Source organism: Stegostoma tigrinum, chromosome 26 (genome assembly GCF_030684315.1).
Source record: "Stegostoma tigrinum isolate sSteTig4 chromosome 26, sSteTig4.hap1, whole genome shotgun sequence".
In the NCBI taxonomy this organism is placed as follows: domain Eukaryota; kingdom Metazoa; phylum Chordata; class Chondrichthyes; order Orectolobiformes; family Stegostomatidae; genus Stegostoma; species Stegostoma tigrinum.
This window is the reverse complement of record NC_081379.1, coordinates 49424695-49444885: the sequence shown is the minus strand read 5'-3', so window position 1 is coordinate 49444885 and position 20191 is coordinate 49424695. Positions and strand designations below refer to the sequence as shown.

General features: G+C 44.1%; 1 protein-coding gene across 6 annotated transcripts in view; it reads left to right on the top strand.

The window, feature by feature from the left end:
• specc1la (sperm antigen with calponin homology and coiled-coil domains 1-like a) overlaps positions 1-20191 on the top strand; it is a 304469-nt gene that overhangs the window by 189893 nt on the left and 94385 nt on the right. For all 6 annotated transcript variants that reach the window (XM_059655174.1, XM_048555846.2, XM_059655171.1 and 3 more), the window contains exon 12: positions 6665-6821. In XM_059655174.1, the coding sequence (XP_059511157.1) occupies positions 6665-6821 (157 nt within the window). The remainder of the gene's footprint in view (positions 1-6664; positions 6822-20191) is intronic.

Here is a 20191-nt window from a genome sequence, read left to right as displayed (position 1 = left end):
CACACGTTTGGTCAGTGTGAATCACCGACTCCAGGACAGACCTGACGTGGTTGGCTATGACCTTGGCCAGGATTTTGTAGTCCACGTTCAATAGTGAAATGGGACGCCAATTCTTAATTTCTTCCCTCTCCCCCTTCCTCTTGTAAATGAGGGTGATGATGCCCTTCCTCGTGGACTTACACATTTCCCCTGCCCGAAGCACACTATCATACACCTCCAGCAGGTCCTGGTCGACCAGGTCCCACAGAGCGGAATACAGCTCGACCGGTAAGCCATCGTTCCCGGGAGTCCTGTTCCTCTCCAAGGACTTGAGGGCTCTGGTCAGCTCGACCAGGGATATCGGCCGGTCCAGCCACTCCCTCGTGCCATTGTCTAAGACCCCCGTGATAGACGACAGGAAAGACTCGGAGGCTGTGCTGTCCGTGGGCTTCGTGTCGTGCAGTCCAGCATAGAAGGATCAGCTGATGCTCAAAATGTCGGGCCGAGACGCCGTCACCAAGCCGTCGTCCTCCTTCAGCCGGCTAAGCACAGAGCTCTCTTTGTGCACCTTCTGAAAGAAGAAACGCAAGCACGTCTCGTCCTGCTCCACGGAGTGGACCCTGGACCGGAAGATTACCCTGGAGGCCTCCACGGTGAAGAGCGAGGCTTGCTGGCTCCTCACCTCACGGAAGTCCTCCGTGACATCGACCCCCATCAACTGCAGAAGGAGCAGGTTCCGCACCCTTTTCTGGAGTCGCGACAGCTTTCCCCGCCCCTCTCTCGCCTTCCGAACACCCTTGAGGACAAAGAACCTCTTGATGTTCTCCTTCACCGTCTCCCACCAGTCGCCCGGGAACTCAGAGGGGTTTCACGGTTCTCCAACCAGCGTACTCCCTCTTAAGCTCCTCGATGTTCTCTGGGGTCAACAGAGCCGTGTTGAGCTTCCACGTCCCCTTGCCGGCCTGCTGGTCGACCTGTAGGTGACAGTCGGCCAGCAGGAGGCAGTGGTCAGAGAAGAACACCGGCTCGACGCCGGTGGACCTGACCGAGAACGCCCGTGACACAAACAGGTAGTCTATCCTTGAGCGGATAGACCCGTCTGGCCGCGACCAGGTGTATGTCCGCTGCGCTCCGTCTGCAGGGGTGCTGAAAACGTCGAGCAGCTTGGCATCCTTCACCGTGCCCATCAGGAATCTGGACGTGACGTCCAGTTGACTCTGCCCATGCCGGATCTTCCATCTGCATCGATGATGCAGTTGAAGTCTCCGTCTAGGATGACCGGCCTGGACGTAGCCAGCAGAGGTGGAAACCGCTGCAGGATGGCCAACCACTCCCTCCGTATTGCTGGGGCGTACACGTTGATCAGCCTCAGGGGAATGTTCCTGTAGATGACATCAGCCACTAGGAGGCGCCCCCCCCCCCACCACCTCCTGAACTTGAGAGATGGTGAAGTTGTGCCGCTGCAGCAGAATAGCCAGGCCCGAGGAGCGACAGTCGTTAACCCCCGACCAGATCGAAGGCCCACAGGTCCAGGTGCCGGACCAATTCCCGTACCTGCTGAGGTGCGGTATCCCGCAACCCTGCAGAAACAGGAGGTCCGCCTTGACGGTGGTTAGGTAGGCCAACGTGGACATATATCTTGCGGTGGACTTGACGCTGCGCACATTGATGCTCGCAACTCGTACCCCCATTGTGGGCAGTGACCGCAGTACCCTCCCTAAGTCCAAGGTCCAGCCCCTCCATCTGTCCCTTCATGCCCATTGCCCGGGCTAACTGTTGGACGCTCTCCAGGCTCAGGAAACCGTCCGTGCTGCCTTCAGGGTGGCATCCCCCCCGTCGGGGGTACGGAGGCAGGAGAGTCTGGCTCTGGGTCAGGCTGGGGACGCGCTGTTTCCTCCTTCCCGCCTGGAAGTTCCGGGGGGCCCTCCAGGGCCCCAGCGGCACGTGACTGGGTGTCGGAGGGAGCCTCAGGACGCCTCCCGTCACCTGGAAGCAGGGTGCTGCTTTCCTTCTCCCTTGAGATCTTTAGCTTCTGCTTTGGGCGGGCCTCCTCCGAATCTCCCTCGTCAGAGGAGCTCTTATAGCCCCACTGTAGCTGCCTCTTCCCGCCTGATGGTTGCGGTGGCTGGGCCCGCCGGCGCGCCTTCCTCCTCACATTCCGGACCGTCGTCCACTCCCCTGGGTCACCTGTCACCGCCTCCCACCGACTCCGGGTTGTCGGGGAGAGCGGAGCCTGCAGGGGCGCTTTGCTGGCCTCGGGTCCATCCTGCGGGGCTGGGCCTTCCTGTACGACCTGGCCCTCCTGCACATTAGGGAGGGTCCTTGCAGGGCCCTGGTGCCTTCCTCTCTCCCAGGGGGGCTTGTCCCGCATTGCCCCTGCCGGTGACCTGGGTGTAGGTGGTCCCCCGCCGCGGGCATCCCCTATAGAGGTGGCCCGCTTCCCCGCAAAGGTTGCAGCTTTTTATCTTGCGGGCAATCCTTTGCAAGGTGTCTCTCCTCCCTGCAGTTCCTGCAGATGGTGGCTTTGCAGTCGGCCGCCACGTGACCTGACCTACCACAGGCATGGCAGACTTTAAGTTGCCCTGCGTAGGTCAGGTAGCCCTTGCTCCCGCTGATCGCGAAGCTGGACGGTGGATGTACAATGTTCACGTCCGCGCCCATCCTCAGCGTCACCTTGACCTGCCACTTACTGGTCCAGATGCCGAAGGGGTCCATGATGTTGGTTAGGTCCCCTTCCACCTTCATGTACCTTCCAAGAAAGGTCAGGACATCAACTGTTGGCACATGCGGGTTGTACATGTGTACAGTCACCATACGGCTCCTCTGCGCTGGCATCACGAACAGCGGGACAGCGGTCAATACAGAGAGGGGGCCCTTACCTCCATTCTCCTTGAAAACCTCCAGGAAGCGCTCACAAAGCTTGGCACTCCTGAAGGTTACATCGTAAAAACCTCCTCCGGGGAAATCCTGCAGGCAGTAAATGTCCACAGCAGCGAACCCACAACAGTCCAACAGGACCCTCTTCATGAAGAAGGTGCGGTCCACAGGTGCACCTTCATCCACCTTCTTCACGGAAATGCGGATGGTGTTCCGGACCCCCTTCCCTGGGGCACGAGCTCTCGCCGCAGCCATCGTTGCAGGTTGTCTGCTCCCCTGACCCAGCGTTAGGCCGAAGCCAGCATTAAGATCCACCAGTTGCAAGGGTGCACAGCCAACCCGACGTCTTCCTTCCAGCTCCAACACAGTTGTGCTCTCTTCTTCTCGGTCCACAAAAGAGTGGGTCTTTATTGCGTTCCGGATGTAAGCTGGTTCACTGAGTAGGAAGGTTGGTTCCCAGCCGTTTCGTCACCATTCTAGGTAACATCAACAATGAGCCTCCGATGAAGCGCTGGGGTTATGTTCCGCTTTCTATTTATCTGTTTAGGTTTCCTTGGGTTGGTGATGCCATTTCCTGTTCTTTTTCTCAGAGGATGGTAGATTGGCTCCAAATCAATGTGTTTGTTGATGGAGTTCCGGTTGGAATGCCATGCTTCTAGGAATTCTCGTGCCTGTCTCTGTTTGGCTTGTCCTAGGATGGATGTGTTGTCCCCATCAAAGTGGTGTCCTTCCTCATCTGTATGTAAGGATACTAGTGATAGTGGGTCATGTCGTTTTGTGGCTAGTTGATGTTCGTGTATCCTGGTGGCTAGCTTTCTGCCTGTTTGTCCAATGTAGTGTTTGTCACAGTTCTTGCAAGGTATTTTGTAGATGAAGTTCATTTCGCTTCTTGTCTGTATAGGGTCTTTTAAATTCATTAGCTGCTGTTATAGTGTGTTGGTGGGTTTGTGGGCTACTGTGATGCCAAGAGGTCCGAGTAGTCTGGCAGTCATTTCGGAAATGTCTTTGATGTAGGGGAGCGTGGTTATGGTTTCTGGGCCCTTTTTGTCTGTGTGTTTGGGTTTGTTGCTGAGAAATCGGCGGACTGTGTTCATTGGGTGCCCGTTCTTTTTGAATACGCTGTATAGGTGATTTTCTTCCGCCCTTCGTAGTTCCTCTGTGCTGCAGTGTGTGGTGGCTCGTTGGACTAATGTTCTAATGCAGCTTCGTTTGTGGGTGTTGGGATGGTTGCTCCTGTAGTTCAGTATTTGGTCCGTATGTGTTGTTTTCCTGTAGATGCTGGTTTGAAGGAAACCTAACCAGATAAATAGAAAGTGGGACATAGCACCAACGCTTCATCGGAGGCTTACTGATGATGTTACCTAGAATGGTGACGAAACGTCTGAAAACTAACCCTCGAGCTCAGCGAGCAAACTCACATCCAAAAACTCAACCTGACCTACAAATCTTCTCAAAACTCGCTGACATTCTATCCACCTGGCACCCTATCTTCCTGGCATCCTACACCCATTCCTTTGGCATCCAACCTTCGCACTTACCACCTACTTACCCAGCATCATACCACCTAACATCCTAAACCCTCCCCAGCTGGCAGCCTGGCATTCTACCCTCAAAGGCATCCTAACTATGGCACATAATGCAGCTCGCATCCCACTTAACATTTCATTCATCTGTTCAGTGTTACTGGCTAGGGCAGCACATGTTGCCTAATTGGATACACTGTGAGCACAAAAAAGCAGGACCCTAAACATGCTGACTGTTGATTGGAGACATCGCGTTTGACCAGTTGCATGGGTTTTACCAAGAGAATCTCTGAACCTCAAATAATTCAGTGTGTGAGAAACTTTGAAATGTGATTTTCACACTTCTTTGAAATAAACAGTTCAGTACTAAATTACCCAATTAACACAATATTCATTTGGTTGTAGACAGGCTTGCCAAGCTGATGGTGTTTGATTGCAAACACTTCATCACCCTGCTAGGTAATATCGTCAGTGCACCTCCAATGAAGGGTTGGTGTTCTGTCCCACTTGTTATTTATATACCTCAGTTTGTTGGGGCGTTTGGTACCACTTCCGGTTCTATTTCTCAATGGTTTGTACATAGGGCCTTATTCAGTGTGTTTGTTGATGGAGTTCTGGTTGGAATACCAGGCCTCCAGGAATTCCCTGGTGTGCGATTATGGATGTGTTGTCCAAGATGAATTTGTGTCCCTTATTGTGCATGTGTAGTGAGACAAGTGAGAATTGGTCGTGTCTCTTAGTGGCTGGTTGAGTGTTTGTGTATCTGTATTGTCAGTTTTCTTCTCGTTTGGCCCGTGTAGTGTTTCTCACAGTCCTTGCGTGGTATTTTGTGTATTCCACTGGTTTTGCCAGTTTTGGCAAGACTTACATGGGGTAGTAGACTTGCTCACTGAGCTGGTGAATTTGATTGCAGATGTTTTATCACCCTGCTGGGTAATATCATCATTATTTCTCCAGTGAAGCATCAGTGTTCTGTCCTGCTTGCTGTTTATTTGCCTCGGTTTGTTGGGGTAGTTGGCATCACCTCCAGTGACATGGGCTTTTCAATGTTGATGTTCAGCCAAATTCAAAATGGTGGCTCAGCACCTGCACAAAAGCATTTTGAGACGAGCAATAAAAGAGACTAACATTCCAGTTATTTCATTCAGAATGATTGGTTTCTCCATATCGATCCTATTACGTTAGTTTATTTTAAATACCTCAATTTTCTAAAATGAAAAATATAAGCCTTGTTTGTGCAACCTGTCTTCATAATTTTACACTTAGATTCACCAGAAGGTTACTAAGGCTCTGTTATCCAGCCATTCAAAGACCAATATACCAATACATCTTTTTTGAGGTGCAATGCCCAGAATTGAACATAGTCCTCCAGATAGTCAGACCAAGATTCTGTACAACCAAACACAACTTCCTCAGTTTTGAATTCCAAAGAAAAATCTACTATTTTGGTTCTGTTTTGCACTTGTGCATCAGACTGTTATGATTTATATGTCTTTGTTGACATGAAGATGCAGGTAATGCAAAGTACAGAATAGTGCTGTAAGGAATAGACACAAACTTAGATGAAGAAATATTAACTATTTTGGCATTACAGTATTCAGCCCTTTGAAATATTATCAAAACTGTCTATGATCCAATTTCTTCATCTTCAAGAGCAGATGAGGAAAAAATACCTGTAAGGAGAAAAAGTAAGGCCATAGAGATGTACTTCGAGTGGATTTGATGTCTCTGCAGTTAAGCAACAAGTATAGTGTGTATCACTTTACCACACATAAGCTGAGAGAAAAAGGTGTGCACGGTAAAGACATCACCAGTGTAGTTGATTTTTTTTAACAGAAAAGAGGAGGACAACCTGATTATAGTTGGTACCAAATTTTTTTTAGACTTCCCCTTCCTCCCCCTTCTTTTATTTGAGCACAAGTGACACAAATTTAATACACTTATAACCCAGCTCAAGAAATGACACAATTTTCAGCAACTTAATGCCCACAACTATTGTGCTTAGCTCTGCGGTAATATGCTGCTGTAGTAATGACGGTGATGTGATGCTTGTATCTATTATATTGAGACTAAATGAAATTCTCAGGAGTGGGAATTCTCAGATCTGAAGCAGGATTTTGAAAGTCTCAAGGGTTTTTTTGCAGTATGTTGTAAACCACTTTTAACTCTAGCATTGAATATGAGTACAGGTACCATGTCATGCTGTGTTCAGGAATATACTGTTGGATAATGGCAGTCAACCAATTTGCAATTTTTGATGATCACAAACTCAATTTTTCCTTCAGTGTCCCGAAGAAGCAGTGAGGAGATAAAGCGTGATCTGACAGTCACAGATGGCTCCTCTCCAGCATTAATGGGAATGGGAACCACATCTCCACAGCTGTCTTTGACTTCTTCATCCCCTACAGCCTCAGTCACTCCAACTGCACGGAGCCGGCTCAGGTAAAAATTACACTTTGTGTTCTGTTTCTTGTTACGAATAAACAAGTTGAAGGTTCCTACTTCTAGCCTCTCATAAAAATTGTAAAACATTTGGTGTAACTCATGTAAATTCAGTGTCTCTATGACCCTGAGTTGAGTTGAAACCATTGCTGGTTAATTTGATAGAGCCGTACCCAGTTGGATGTCAATGATGTGATCTAATTGACTGTTTAATTTAAAGGGAACACTAAATACCAAAACTCGTTTTTATCAAATGGAATTAATTCAACAAATCACTGCTCTACACTGCAATCACCTACCTGTCTCTCCAGAAAGTCAGACAAATTCAGATTGTCCTGCTGTCTTGCATTGCTGAAGAGAAATAGTCAAGGGTCTTTGTAACCAAAGCAGTTATCTTCAGAGATAATGGGAACTGCAGATGCTGGAGATTCCAAGATAATAAAATGTGAGGCTGGATGAACACAGCAGGCCAAGCAGCATCTCAGGAGCACAAAAGCTGACGTTTCGGGCCTAGACCCTTCATCAGAGTTATCTTCAGAGTCAGCTAGAGGTTGGAATCTAATTTGTACTGAACCCAGAAAATAATGGGAAATCAGCACTAAGCACAGCCTTCACCAGTTAATTCTTTTTGTGTTGTGGTAGTTTTAAAGCAAACACATCTTCAAAATGGAAGCGTTATCCTAAAAGAAGGCATGAAATTAAATGTAATCACAATACGATTATGTAAAAGACACAGCTTCAGTGTAAAGCTTATACAATGCAAGAACAAAGGAATTTAATGAACTTTTGACTTGGTCACATTGATATTATCTGCCCTCAGCACTTTTTGTATTAGTATGATGCTGAGATATTTACCGTGTCACCAGGCTTCTTCTCACCTCCAGATTGCACCTAACATTGGCAATGTGGGCATCCTGTTATCAAGCTGCATCCTCAGTGTTGAAATAGACTTTCTTGTGTGAAAATCAGTCTTTTAATGTAGACGTTGTGTTGGAATCTAGCTTTAATTGTTTGAAAGAAAGGTTTTGGTGTTGTATATTTATATAATATAAATCAAGTACATAAAACAAACTTTTGGGGATAGTTTTCAGTTTAGTCTGGGACAACTTCCGTTTCAGCATTCGTTTCACACAGGCAGTGTGGGAATTGGAAAAGACTGAAAAATACTTACTGCGCACAGTAGTGCTATATGGATTAGCTGCACCTTCTCTGACCTGCATTAGCTATTCTACTTGAAAAAAATTGAGTCGTGAACTTTTTTTCCTCCATCGTCCAAACTGAACATTTAATGTCTTCTTAGTTTGTGAACGTCGCTGGCAAGTTCAGCATTTATTGACAAATTGTTGTTGAGAAATAGCGAGCTGCTTTCCTAAAACACTGAAGTCTATGTAAAAGCAAAATACTAAGGGTGTTGCAAATCTGAAACAGCCACAGAAAGTGAGGAGAAACTCAACAATTGTAGTAGCATCTATGGAGTGAGAAATAGTAAATGTTTTGAGTCTGCTAAGACACTTCAGAACGGAAGCTTGCGTGCTGTTGGCTAACTCGCAGTGCTTTTTGCTATAACAGTTTAATTCAATTGTGTGGTTTGTTAGGCTATTTCAGAGAGCATATGAGATTTAACTATATTGCTGTGGGTCAGGAGTTATGTGTAGGCCATCCAAGGCCAAGTCGATAGATTTCTTTCTGTGGAAGATGCCAGTGAAACAATTGGGTTTTTATGAAAATCTGGTATTATTATTTGAAAATTACTGTTATTGAGATTAGCTTCTTTGTGCAAATGTTATTATTAGAACTTAAATAACCTCATCTGTTTAATTATGGAATTTGGATTTGTGATTCTAGAGCATTAATCTGTGTCTTTACAATTACTAGTTTATTTTATTATTTGTGGGAATTGAGCTTTGCCTTCTTGAATTGTTACAGTCCATTTGGTATAGATATTATGAAGGGAGTTCCAAGATATTAGCCCAGCAGCAATGATGGAACAGTCACATTTCTATCAAGATGCTGGATAGCTTGCAGAGAAACTTGCAGTGCTTGGTTTTCCCAAGTATCTTCTGCCCTGGTCATTTGGAATGTGTTGTCTAAGGAACCTTAATGAATTTCTACAGTGCCCCTTGTAGATGGGTGTATGCTGCTAATACTGTGTAATGATAGTGGAGGGAGTGGATGTGGAGCTAATCAAACAGGCTGCATTTTCCTGCATGGTGTCATGCTTCTTTGGGCATGAAATGCATCCAAGTAAGTGCAGAGCATTCCATCCACAGTCATAACTTATGCCTTGTAAATTGTGGACAGGCTTTGGGGAATCAGGATCTGAGTTTGTCACTGCTGGATTCCTAGCCTATGACTGCTGCTGTAGCCACTGTATTCGTGTGGCTGGTCCAGCTGAGTCTCTGCTCTCTGGTAACCTCCATGATTTTGATAGTAATGCAACTGAATGCCAAGGAACGATGGTTATATTTTCTCTCATTGCAGATGGTTATTGCCTGCTACTTGTTTGGCACAAATAATACTTGTCACCGATTAAACTAATCCTGAGCATTGCTGCTTTTGGACGTGGTGTACCTTAGTATCTGAGGAGTCACGAATGATGTGAATGTTCTGCAACTTTGAAAAATCCCTACTTCTGATCTAATGATGGAATTATTGAAGCACCTGAAAATGTTTGAGCTTAGGACACAATCCTGATAAACCCCTACAGACATGGCCTGGAGCTGAATAGAAAGTGGTTGAGGCTAAATATATAGCTGTTAGGGCTAATGGGATTCCCATTAATTGATTCCCAATCACATTATCACTGTGTTGCTGTCCACCTAAAAGAAATTATTGGCAGTGATGTCAGATGTGATTAACATATGTTTGGGACTTGAAGCATAGCTCAGATTAGTTCATATCTTTAGGTCTCATTCCTGCTGATGTTTTCTGCCTGTGGTCACTCGGCCATGTAGTTGGTTGAGTGATAGAATCTAATGATCAGTGTGGATCATCATTATTAACTTTTTGAATGTCATTGAAGATGCATTCATGGCTCTTAGCATTGCAGCAAGTTATACACCTGAGCACTTTAACCCCACAAAGAAGCTGTCAGCGCATTTGTTGTCAGTTTAAGGAGGGACCATATCATGTGCAATGCTGGTTTTTGGCCTGTGATACTCTCAGCCTGGCCAATAGACACTGTCATCTGTAAGTCATTTATAAGTAGTGTTTTCCACCTTCCTACCACCACCTAATTTTAATATGTAACAGAACTAAACTTTAAATAACAGGCATTGCACAGTTCCAAACTGTTGCTCTATATGAGTCTCATTGTAAATAATTTTCATATTATTTAAACAGCAACCTTTGTAACGCCAGGTTAAAAAAAATCAAATATTTCATGGATGTTTGGCTGAGCTCCAAGAATAGTTAGCTTAGTAAAGGATTACATTGGTTGATGGAGTGTTAGCTTTTTTTTGATTGACATTTTTGAAGTTATATATTATTCTTTATGGTTTATTCGTGTAAAAGTAGGTGATACCCTAGTGTTTGTATTGCTAGACCAATTATCCAGAGACCCAGGTAATGTTCTAGGGATTGCAATTCAAATCCCACCATGACAGGTGGTAAAATTTGAATTCGATAATAATTTGGAAAGAAGAGTTTAATTGTGATCATGAAATCATTGCCAATTGTCAGGAAAAACCTATCTGGTTCACTAAGGGATAAGCAATAAATGCTGGCCCGGCCAAGAACTAGACTGCTCAAGGATTTGACTATGTGACATGTCTGCCCTTGCAATGGAGCCACTAGGCCACAAGTGCAGGAGACAAGCTCACTTCTGAGATCCTGCAGTCCTGTGCCAGTGAAAATTGCCAGAAACTGGAATAAAAGTGGAATCCCAGAGTTTGTTCCCACCTGCCATTTTGAAAGTCTTCCAAAGTCAGGTGGATTCCACAAAAATCCAGGTCAATCTCTCAGTTTTAATACCTAAACTTGCTTCTGTTTTGCTCTTTCTCTCATGGCATATATCCCAAGAGTAGAAGTAGACCACTCAGTGCATCAGTTCAGCTCTTCCACTCAAGAGGTCATGGCAGATCTGATGAACTGCAACTCATTTTTCTTTCCTTTAACTACAGCCCTCAATTCCCTTACTGATTTAAAATCTGTTTGTCTCAGCCTTGAATGTCAGCCCTCTGCTGTAAAGAATTCTATAGGTTTACTACCCTCTGAGAAAAGAAATTCTTCCTTATCTCTGTTTTAAATTGGTGATCCTTTATTCTGACATTATTCGCTGCGGTCCTAGACTCTTCCACAAGGAGAAACGGACTTTCCATATCTAACCTGTCAAGCCCCTCAAGAATCATTTTTTTATTGGATGTTGGCATCATTAAGTAGGCCAAGCTTTTAAGAGTTGTCAAGAAAAGTCATATAAGACTCAAACCGTTAACTGTTTTTTCGTCTTCAGATGTTGCTAGATCTGTTGAGTTTCTCTAGCATTTTCTATTTTTTTTCCAGCATTTGTATTGTCTTCCGAAACACCCCTGGAAAGGGGGTGGTGTATTGACTTTGTGAACTACTGCAGTTCTCTAAGTGTAGGTACATCACAATGCTGTTAGGAAGGGAGTTCCAGGATGTTGACATGTTAAAAGTCAAGATAATGAGCGGTTTGGAGGGGCACTTACAGATGCTGGTGTTCCCAGAGCAGCCTTGATGAGTTACTGCTGTGTACTTTTGGTGTGTTCTGCTACCACTGTGCCAGTGGGAAAAGGAGAGAATGTCCTAGATAGTGTCAAGCTTCTTGAGTGTTGTTGAACCTACACTCATCTAAGTAAGAGAGTATTTCATCACGCTCCTGTGTTGTACCAAATAGAATGTGGTCAGATTTTAGGGAGAAAGAAGGTGAATTGCTCACTATAGAATTCCCAGTCTCTCATCTGCTGTTGTAGCCACAGTTATATTTATATGACTGGTCCACTTCAATTTTTTGGTCAACGGTAATCCCAGGAGGTTAATAATTGGGAGATTCAGCAATGGTAATTTCATTGAATATTAAGGGACAATGGTTTGTTTCCCCTCTTGTTGGAGATCATTGCCTGGCACTTAGCAGCCAAAGCCTGAATATTGTCCAGGTCTTGTTGCATTTCAATAAAGCTGCTTCGGTATTTGGAGAACATAGAACAATACAGCGCAGAACAGGCCCTTCGGCCCTCGATGTTGCGCCGACTGTGAACTAATCTAAGCCCCTCCCCCTACACTATCACATCATTATCCATATGCTTATCCAAGGACTGTTCAAATGCCCCTAATGTGGCTGAGTTAACAACATTGGCAGGCAGGGCATTCCACGCCCTTACCACTCTGGGTAAAGAACCTGCCTCTGACATCTGTCTTAAATCTATCACCTCAATTAATTAAGAATTAAAAATGGAGTTGAACATTGTACAGTCATCAGCAAACATCCTCACTTTCATCTTAAATGTGGAGGAAAGATCAGCGATGAAGCATCTGAAGGCTGTTAGATCTAGGGCTGTACTCAAAGGAGTGTCTACAGTGATGTCCTGTGGCTGATATGATTGATATATTAAAACCACAACAATCTTCTTTTGTGCTGGGTATCACTGCAACAAAAGAGAATTTTCGGACTGATTCCAGTTTTACTAAGGCTCCTTCATCCAGTACTTGGGTGAAAGCCTCCTTGATGTCAAGGGCAGTCATTCTCACCTCACCTCTGAAGCTCAGCTCTTTTGTCCATGCTTAATGAGGTCAGGAACCAAACTGTCCAGAACTACATACAACCTTTGACTGACATAGCATCTACTTCACTTTTCGATTGCTGTAGAAATGATCTTCAAACTTATAGTGCATTTCTTTTTTGAGCTCATGAGCCCTCTTGGCCTTAGCCAAGATCTTTCTCAGCTCCCAAAACTGTAGCTTCTTCCCAATTAACTTTCATTTCTACAAGCAGTACATTTCTCGACGTAAACTTAGCACTCCCTAATCATTGACTTAGCTCATCTCCTACTTTTTCTGAGCTTTGTGGTCCAATGTGTTACAAGCCTTGACCTTACATTTAGTTTCTAAATCAATAAACTTTGGAATGTAGACATAGTCTTTCACTATGCTCATCAGACTTTGATGAAAGACATTGATGAAGAGTTTTCTTGATTTGTAGCTCTTCTGGTAGCTCATTGCTGTTCTTGCTAATAATTAACTTTAGGTAAAATATGTCTCGCACAGCTTATTGGATATCAGTTAATAACAAGGAGCATGTTTATTGAGCTTTCAGATTTGTTTTGAGGTTAATTTTGTTTTGAATTGCTAAGAGTGTGTGGCTGTAAATGATCTTTTCTCTTTTTAAGACTTATTGAACGTTAAAGTTAGTCAGCCTCCGTTGCAACCTTGGCGAATAAACCAATTAGACATATAACCTATTACGCACTCCCAGTTCATTTATCTGTCTGTCTCTTTTGTTGAACTAATGTGTGCAGTCCGAGTCAGTGATAATATGACATAACTCAATATCACTCCTCCTATTTCCAACAGGAAAGAGTAAAGAAATGAACTTTAAAAATAAACTAAAATTACACTGGAATTTGTTTCAAGTGAAAACATTTTAAAATTTTTGAAGTATTGTCCTATCTGGGGCAAAATATTATTGCAGATTCCTGTGAATTTAATGGTGCTGAGCCATGTAAACCAAGATGTGCCTCTCCCCTATCACTCTCTACCCTACTTCTGTACTGTTTCTCTACCTTCCAGTGTCAAGTCAGTCGTCAGTGCTGCATGTTTCTCCAACTTCACAAACAGTTACAAACCTCTACCTGCCTTTCAACTGCCTACTAGTAAGATTGGACCAGGTTGTTTCAACCTTGCTGGACTCTTTTGTCTAAGAGTCTAGCTTTACCTATATCAACACCTGTCTGCACCTGCACTCCCCAACCCTGCAACTCGACCATGCTTTTTTTGTGACCTTCTAATGACATTGTGCCACACAAATGCCAAGCAATGACCATCTCAACAGGGATTGCCAGGCTAATTATGTTGTGCTGTTGGCACACCACATTGTTTAATACTTCTCTCTTTGAACCAACTATTGAACTTGTTTTTTTAAATAATTGGTTGACTAATTTAACAGAAGAATTTCACACGTGAAACTTGCTGTAAAGACAAGTTCTGAACCTTCAGATCGTTAATGATTTTGTTTACAATGTGGAGACAGATCACAGAACCAAGTCAGCCTTTCTACTTCTGTACTCGCCATGCAGTAACATTAAAACCTCCAAAGGCCCTCAGAGTTGACCCCAACGTTCCTAACTAGACTTTTTGAATGATCACACAAAGGACAGACAGACAGACAAACAAACAAACAGTTAAGGGATAAATAAAATACTTAGTGGTTTCTGTGATGCATTGTTCCACAGGCATAAATGATTTTTTTTTGGTCAATTTTCTGAAGATGTAAATCAGGGCCACCTTTTAAAGTTCACTCAAATAAAGGCAGTAATATTTATGAACTTAGTTTTCTACGCTCTGAGTTTCCAAAAGTTACTTATGGGAAGTTACTGTCAACAGTCAGATTTCTTCTACCTGTAAACAGTCAAAAGTTATCTTTCACTCTCAGCTCTCAGTTTATGGTTCCAAACCAAAATTGGTAAAAGAATAAAACAAAAGTAATAGAAAATAATCAGTGATAGCACTAACAATACACATTCAATAGAAAGTACAGTTGTGAGAGAATTAAGCAAATTCAGGATTTGGCTTGGTTTTTAAAGAGTTCCCTGGTGAAACAGCCTGCAGAAACCTGTTGCCACATTTACAAATGAAGAATGACTTTTTGGGTAAGGTACTGGAGAGCTTTGCTCCATACTTTGCTCCTATGGCCAGCAAATAGGTGCTTTCTGGTGAGATAGGGAGGGAGCTGCAACAGATGTGTTCTTGGCATTGATTGTAATCAGCTCAGTTAACAAAGCAAACTGTAGGCATGAGGGATGAATTGGCTACGATAGATTGGGAAACTGCTTTAAAAGGCATGTTCGTAAGTAAGCAGTGAAGGAGATGTTTGCCAAGATTGACATCGGCAGCTGGTTTGAAAACTACCAAGAGGGGGATAAAACCTACTTAGCCTCACCCTCTTCAATCCACCTTTTGCATGTGCATCTCCCCATGACAGTGTCAATAGGAGAAACCACTGCACAGTTCCTGAGGATACCCGCTAACATATTGAGTGGTACTACCTAAGTCCTATGTGGGATGTATTTAGAATAGATGCATAGCTGAAAACTGGACAGACATAAGACGCCATGGGCAACAGGAGCAGAATTTTCTTAAACCACAACCTGTAATCTTGTGTCCCGGCATTTCCACCGCTGTAGAATTAATATCAGTACGGTATTTTAATCCTGGTTCAGAGAATCACAGGACAGCACCTAGCCTATCCTAAAATGGGATATCACCATGTTGAAACGACAGCCTAGGATCACTTACATACCAAACAACGGAAGCAGTATAGGCTGAGCAGTCCTAAAACTGACTCAGTTCTGCAGCCCTGCCACATTAAGTCATGAATGGTAGTGGGCAATTAAATAACAAACAAGAGGAAGACGTTCCACAGATATTTTTATCCTTGATGATGGGGCCTAATACACTAGTGAAAAAGATAATGCTGATGCATTTTCAGCCAGAGGTGCCATGTAAAGTAACTATCTTCGCCTTTTTCCTGAGGCCTGTAATGCCATATAGGCCAGTTTTCAGCATATTGATTCACGTGATCTTAAGAAATGGCTGAAGGCTTGGGCCTTGATAGCGCACTGGCAGGAGCACTGAAAACTTGTGCATCAGGACCAAAATCTAGGACGAATCCACTCTTGATCATCTGTTAAGTGAGGAACGTGTCATCGACATTGTTATCAAGCAGCACTTACTCAATAATAATCTGATCACTTGCTGCTTGGTTTGTGTTCCACCAGGGCCACAGTGCTCCCAATATCTCAGATTTGTTCCAGACATGGCTAAAAGAGCTGAACTTGAGAGGTGGGAGCGACTGTCCTTGTATTGAGGCAACATTTGACTGAGTCTGGCATCAAGGACCCTTAGGAACTTAGAGTCAGTGAGAATTGGCAAAAACTCTGCACTGGTTGAAGTCGTGCCTAGTACAAAGGAAAGTGTTTTGATAAAGAGTCCTATTGGATTTGAAGTGTTAACTCTGTTCCTAGCTCCATAGTAGTCTCCATTGTAGAACATAGAACATTACAGCTCAATACAGGCCCTTCTTCCCTATATGAGGCGCTGATTTGTGAAACCAACCTGAAGCCCACCTGATGCTCTCTGATGAAGGGTCTAGGCCCGAAACGTCAGCTTTTGTGCTCCTGAGATGCTGCTTGGCCTTTTGTGTTCATCAGCTTCACACTTTGTTATCTTGAAGCCCATCTAACCTACACTATTCCATTATTATCCATATGTTTATCCAGTGACCATTTAAATGCCCGTAAACTTGGCGAGTCTGCTGTTGCAGGCAGGGAATTCCACAGCCTTACGACTCTGAGTAAAGAAACTACCTCCGACATCTGTCCTATATCTATCACCCCTCAATTTAAAGCTATGTCCCCTCGTGCTAGCCATCACCATCCAAGGAAAAAGGCTCTCTCTGTCCATCCTGTCTAATCCTCCGATCATCTTGTATGTCATCTATTAAGTCACTTCTTAACCTTCTTCTCTCTAGCGAAAACAGCCTCAAGCCCCTCAACCTTTCCTCATAAGACCCTCCCTCCATACCAGGCAACATCCTGGTAAATCTCCTCTGCACCCTCTCCAGTGCTTCCACATTCTTCCTATAATGCGGCAACGAGAACTGTACGCAATACTCCAAGTGCGGCCACCCCAGAGTTTTGTACAGCTGCAACATAGATAGACCTTAGGTTTAGGGTAAAAGTTCGGCACAACATTGTGGGCTGAAGGGCCTGTACTGTGCTATACAGTTCTATGTTCTATGCTGCCAGACCAGCTGAGTTTCTCCAGCATTATTTTGTGTTTGCTACAAAGGAAGACTCATTGTCCTTGTTTGAGATCAATCATCTCAGCTACGCAATATCACTCGGAGTTCTGCAGGATCTATATGTTGTAAGCAAGTCTGTTCAGATTTGTCATGAAACACCTCACACCTCAGTATTTGGCGATAGCCATCTCCAACAAGAGAGAATGAACATCTGTCCTCAACATGGAATGGCATTAGCATTGCTGAATTTTACATTATCAACATCCTGGGGTTTACCATATTACAGAAATTGAACTGGTCCAGCCATAAAGATACCCTGGCTATATTTTAAGTCAAAAGCTGGGAATTCTGCAGTCGCTAGTAAGCCCAAGACTCCCCAAAGCCTATCCACCATCTACAAAGTACAAGAAAGAGGTCTGATGAAATACTCACCACTTGCCTGCATGCATGCAGCCAAAGCAACATTTGAAACTTGACACCATTGAGTTTAAAACAATCCCAATTGGTTAGCACACTATTTAGCACCTTCAAATTCACTTACCTCACACCCACACACAGTAGCAGCAATGCGTACCATCGACAAGATGTACTGCAGAAATTCACCAACAGTCTATAGTCAGCAACTTCGGAAACCCCCAACATCCACCAAATTAAAGGGACACGGGCAGCAATTATACGGGAACAAAATCAACAGCCACTCACCAACCTGACTTTGGAACTATACTGCCATTCCTAAAAGGGAGGAACATGAAACAATTATAATCACCAGGGAAAGGATACAGAGTAAACTACTTGAACTAAAGGCTGGCAAATCCTCAGGACCTCATGGACTTAATGATTCTTTAAAAATAAGAGTGACTATTGACATAGTAGATGCAAAGAACAAAGAAAATTACAGCGCATAAACAGGCCCTTCGGCCCTCCAAGCCTGCGCCAATCAAGATCCTCTGTCTAACCTGTCATCTATTTTCTAACGGTCTGTGGCCATTTGCTCCCTGCCCATCCATGTACCTGTCCAAATATATCTTAAAAGACGCTAACGTGTCTGCGTCTACCACCTCCGCTGGCAACACATTCCAGGCACGCACCACCCTCTGTGTAAAGAACTTTCCTCGCATATCTCCCTTAAACTTGCCTCCTCTCACTTTGAATTCATGACCCCTAGTAATTGAGTCCCCCACTCTGGGAAAAAGCTTTTTGCTATTCACCCTGTCTATACCCCTCATGATTTGTAGACCTCAATCAGGTCCCCCCTCAATCTCCGTCTTTCTAATGAAAATAATCCTAATCTACTCAACCTCTCTTCATAGCTAGCACCCTCCATACCAGGCAACATCCTGGCGAACCTCCTCTGCACCCTCTCCAAAGCATCCACATCCTTTTGGTAATGTGGCGACCAGAACTGTACACAGTACTCCAAATGTGGCCGAACCAAAGTCCTATGCAACTGCAACATGACCTGCCAACTCTTGTACTCAATACCCTGTCCAATGAAGGAAAGCATGCCATGTGCCTTTTTGACCACCCTATTGACCTGCGTTGTCACCTTCACGGAACAATGGACCTGAACACCCAGATCTCTCTGTTCATCAATTTTCCCTAAGACTCTTCCATTTACTGTATAGTTCGCCCTTGAATTTGATCTTCCAAAATGCATCACCTCGCATTTGCCCGGATTGAACTCCATCTGCCATTTATCTGCCCAGCTCTCCAGTTTATGTATATTCTGCTGTAATCTCTGACAGTCCCCTTTACTATCTGCTACTCCACCAATCTTAGTGTCATCAGCAAACTTGCTGATCAGACCACCTACACCTTGCTCCAAATCATTTACATATCTCACAATGATTGTAATTTTCTTAAATCCCATAGATTCTGGAGCAGTCCTATCAGATTGGAAGCTGTGAATGTAACTTCTCTGTGTACGAATGGCTGGAAATAGCTGGAAACAACAAACCAGAAAGCTTTAGATTTGTCACAAAAACGTATTTACTAGAATCTGTTATTAGGGAGGTTAGAGCAGTGCAAAATCTCAGTCTGGTGGAGTCAGCACAGTTTGGTGAAAGGGAAATCATATTTGATTATTTCATTAGATCTCTCTAAGGAAGTAGCAAGCAAAATGGTATTTGATAAGGAGCCACATCAAAGGTTACTTTACAAAATAAGAGCTTAATGGATAGAATGTATCATATTAGCATGGATATAGAGTTAGTTAGCAAACAGGAAACGGAGAATAGCGATAGTGGTATATTTACAGCTTCGCAAGCTGGCACGAATAGAATGCCACAGGGATCAGTGCTGGTGCTCCACTCTTTACCATGTATATCAATTAATTTGGATGAAACGATCAAATGCTTAAAAAGAAAAGCCTATTTCGACATAATAAAATGTGAGGCTGGATGAACACAGCAGGCCAAGCAGCATCTCAGGAGCACAAAAGCTGACGTTTCGGGCCTTGACCCTTCATCGATGAAGGGTCTAGGCCCGAAACGTCAGCTTTTGTGCTCCTGAGATGCTGCTTGGCCTGCTGTGTTCATCCAGCCTCACATTTTATTATCTTGGAATTCTCCAGCATCTGCAGTTCCCATTATCTCTGATCCTATTTCGACATGTTGCGGTAGAACATAGAACAGTACAGCATAGTACAGGCCCTTCAGCCCACGATGTTGTGCCAACCTATTATCCTACTAAGATCAATCTACACTGCATACCCTACATTTTACTATCCTCCATGTGCCTATCCAAGAGTCGCTTAAATGTCTCTAAAGTATCTGACTCGTTTGCCACGACTGGCAGCGCATTCCACACCCCCACCACCCTCTGTGTGAAGAACCGACCTCTGACATCTCCCCATACCTTTCTCCAATCACCCTTAAGTTATGCCCTCTTGTAAGAGTCATTTCTGCAATGGGAAAACGTCTCTTGCTATCCATTCTATCTATGCCTCTCATCATCTTGTACACCTCTATCAAGTCCCTCTCATCCTTCTTTGCTCCAGTGAAAATATCGTGAGCTCACTCAACTTTTCCTCATAAGACCTGCCCTCCAGTCCAGACAGCATCCTGGTAAATCTCCTTTGTACCCTCTCTAAAGCTTCCACATCTTTTCTTTAATGAGGTGACCAGAATATTCCAAGTGTGGTCTAAACCAGCGTTTTGTAGAGCTACAGCATAACCTCACGGCTCTTAACCTCAATTCCCCTGCCAATTAAAGCCAACACACCATACGCTTTCTTTACAACCCTATCAACTTGGGTAACAACTTTGATGGATCTGTGGACGTGGACCCCAAGATCCCTCTGTTCCTCCATACTGCCGAGAATCCTGCCATTAGCCATGTATTCTGTAATCAAATTCGACCTTACAAAATTAATTCCATCTGCCACTTCTTTGCC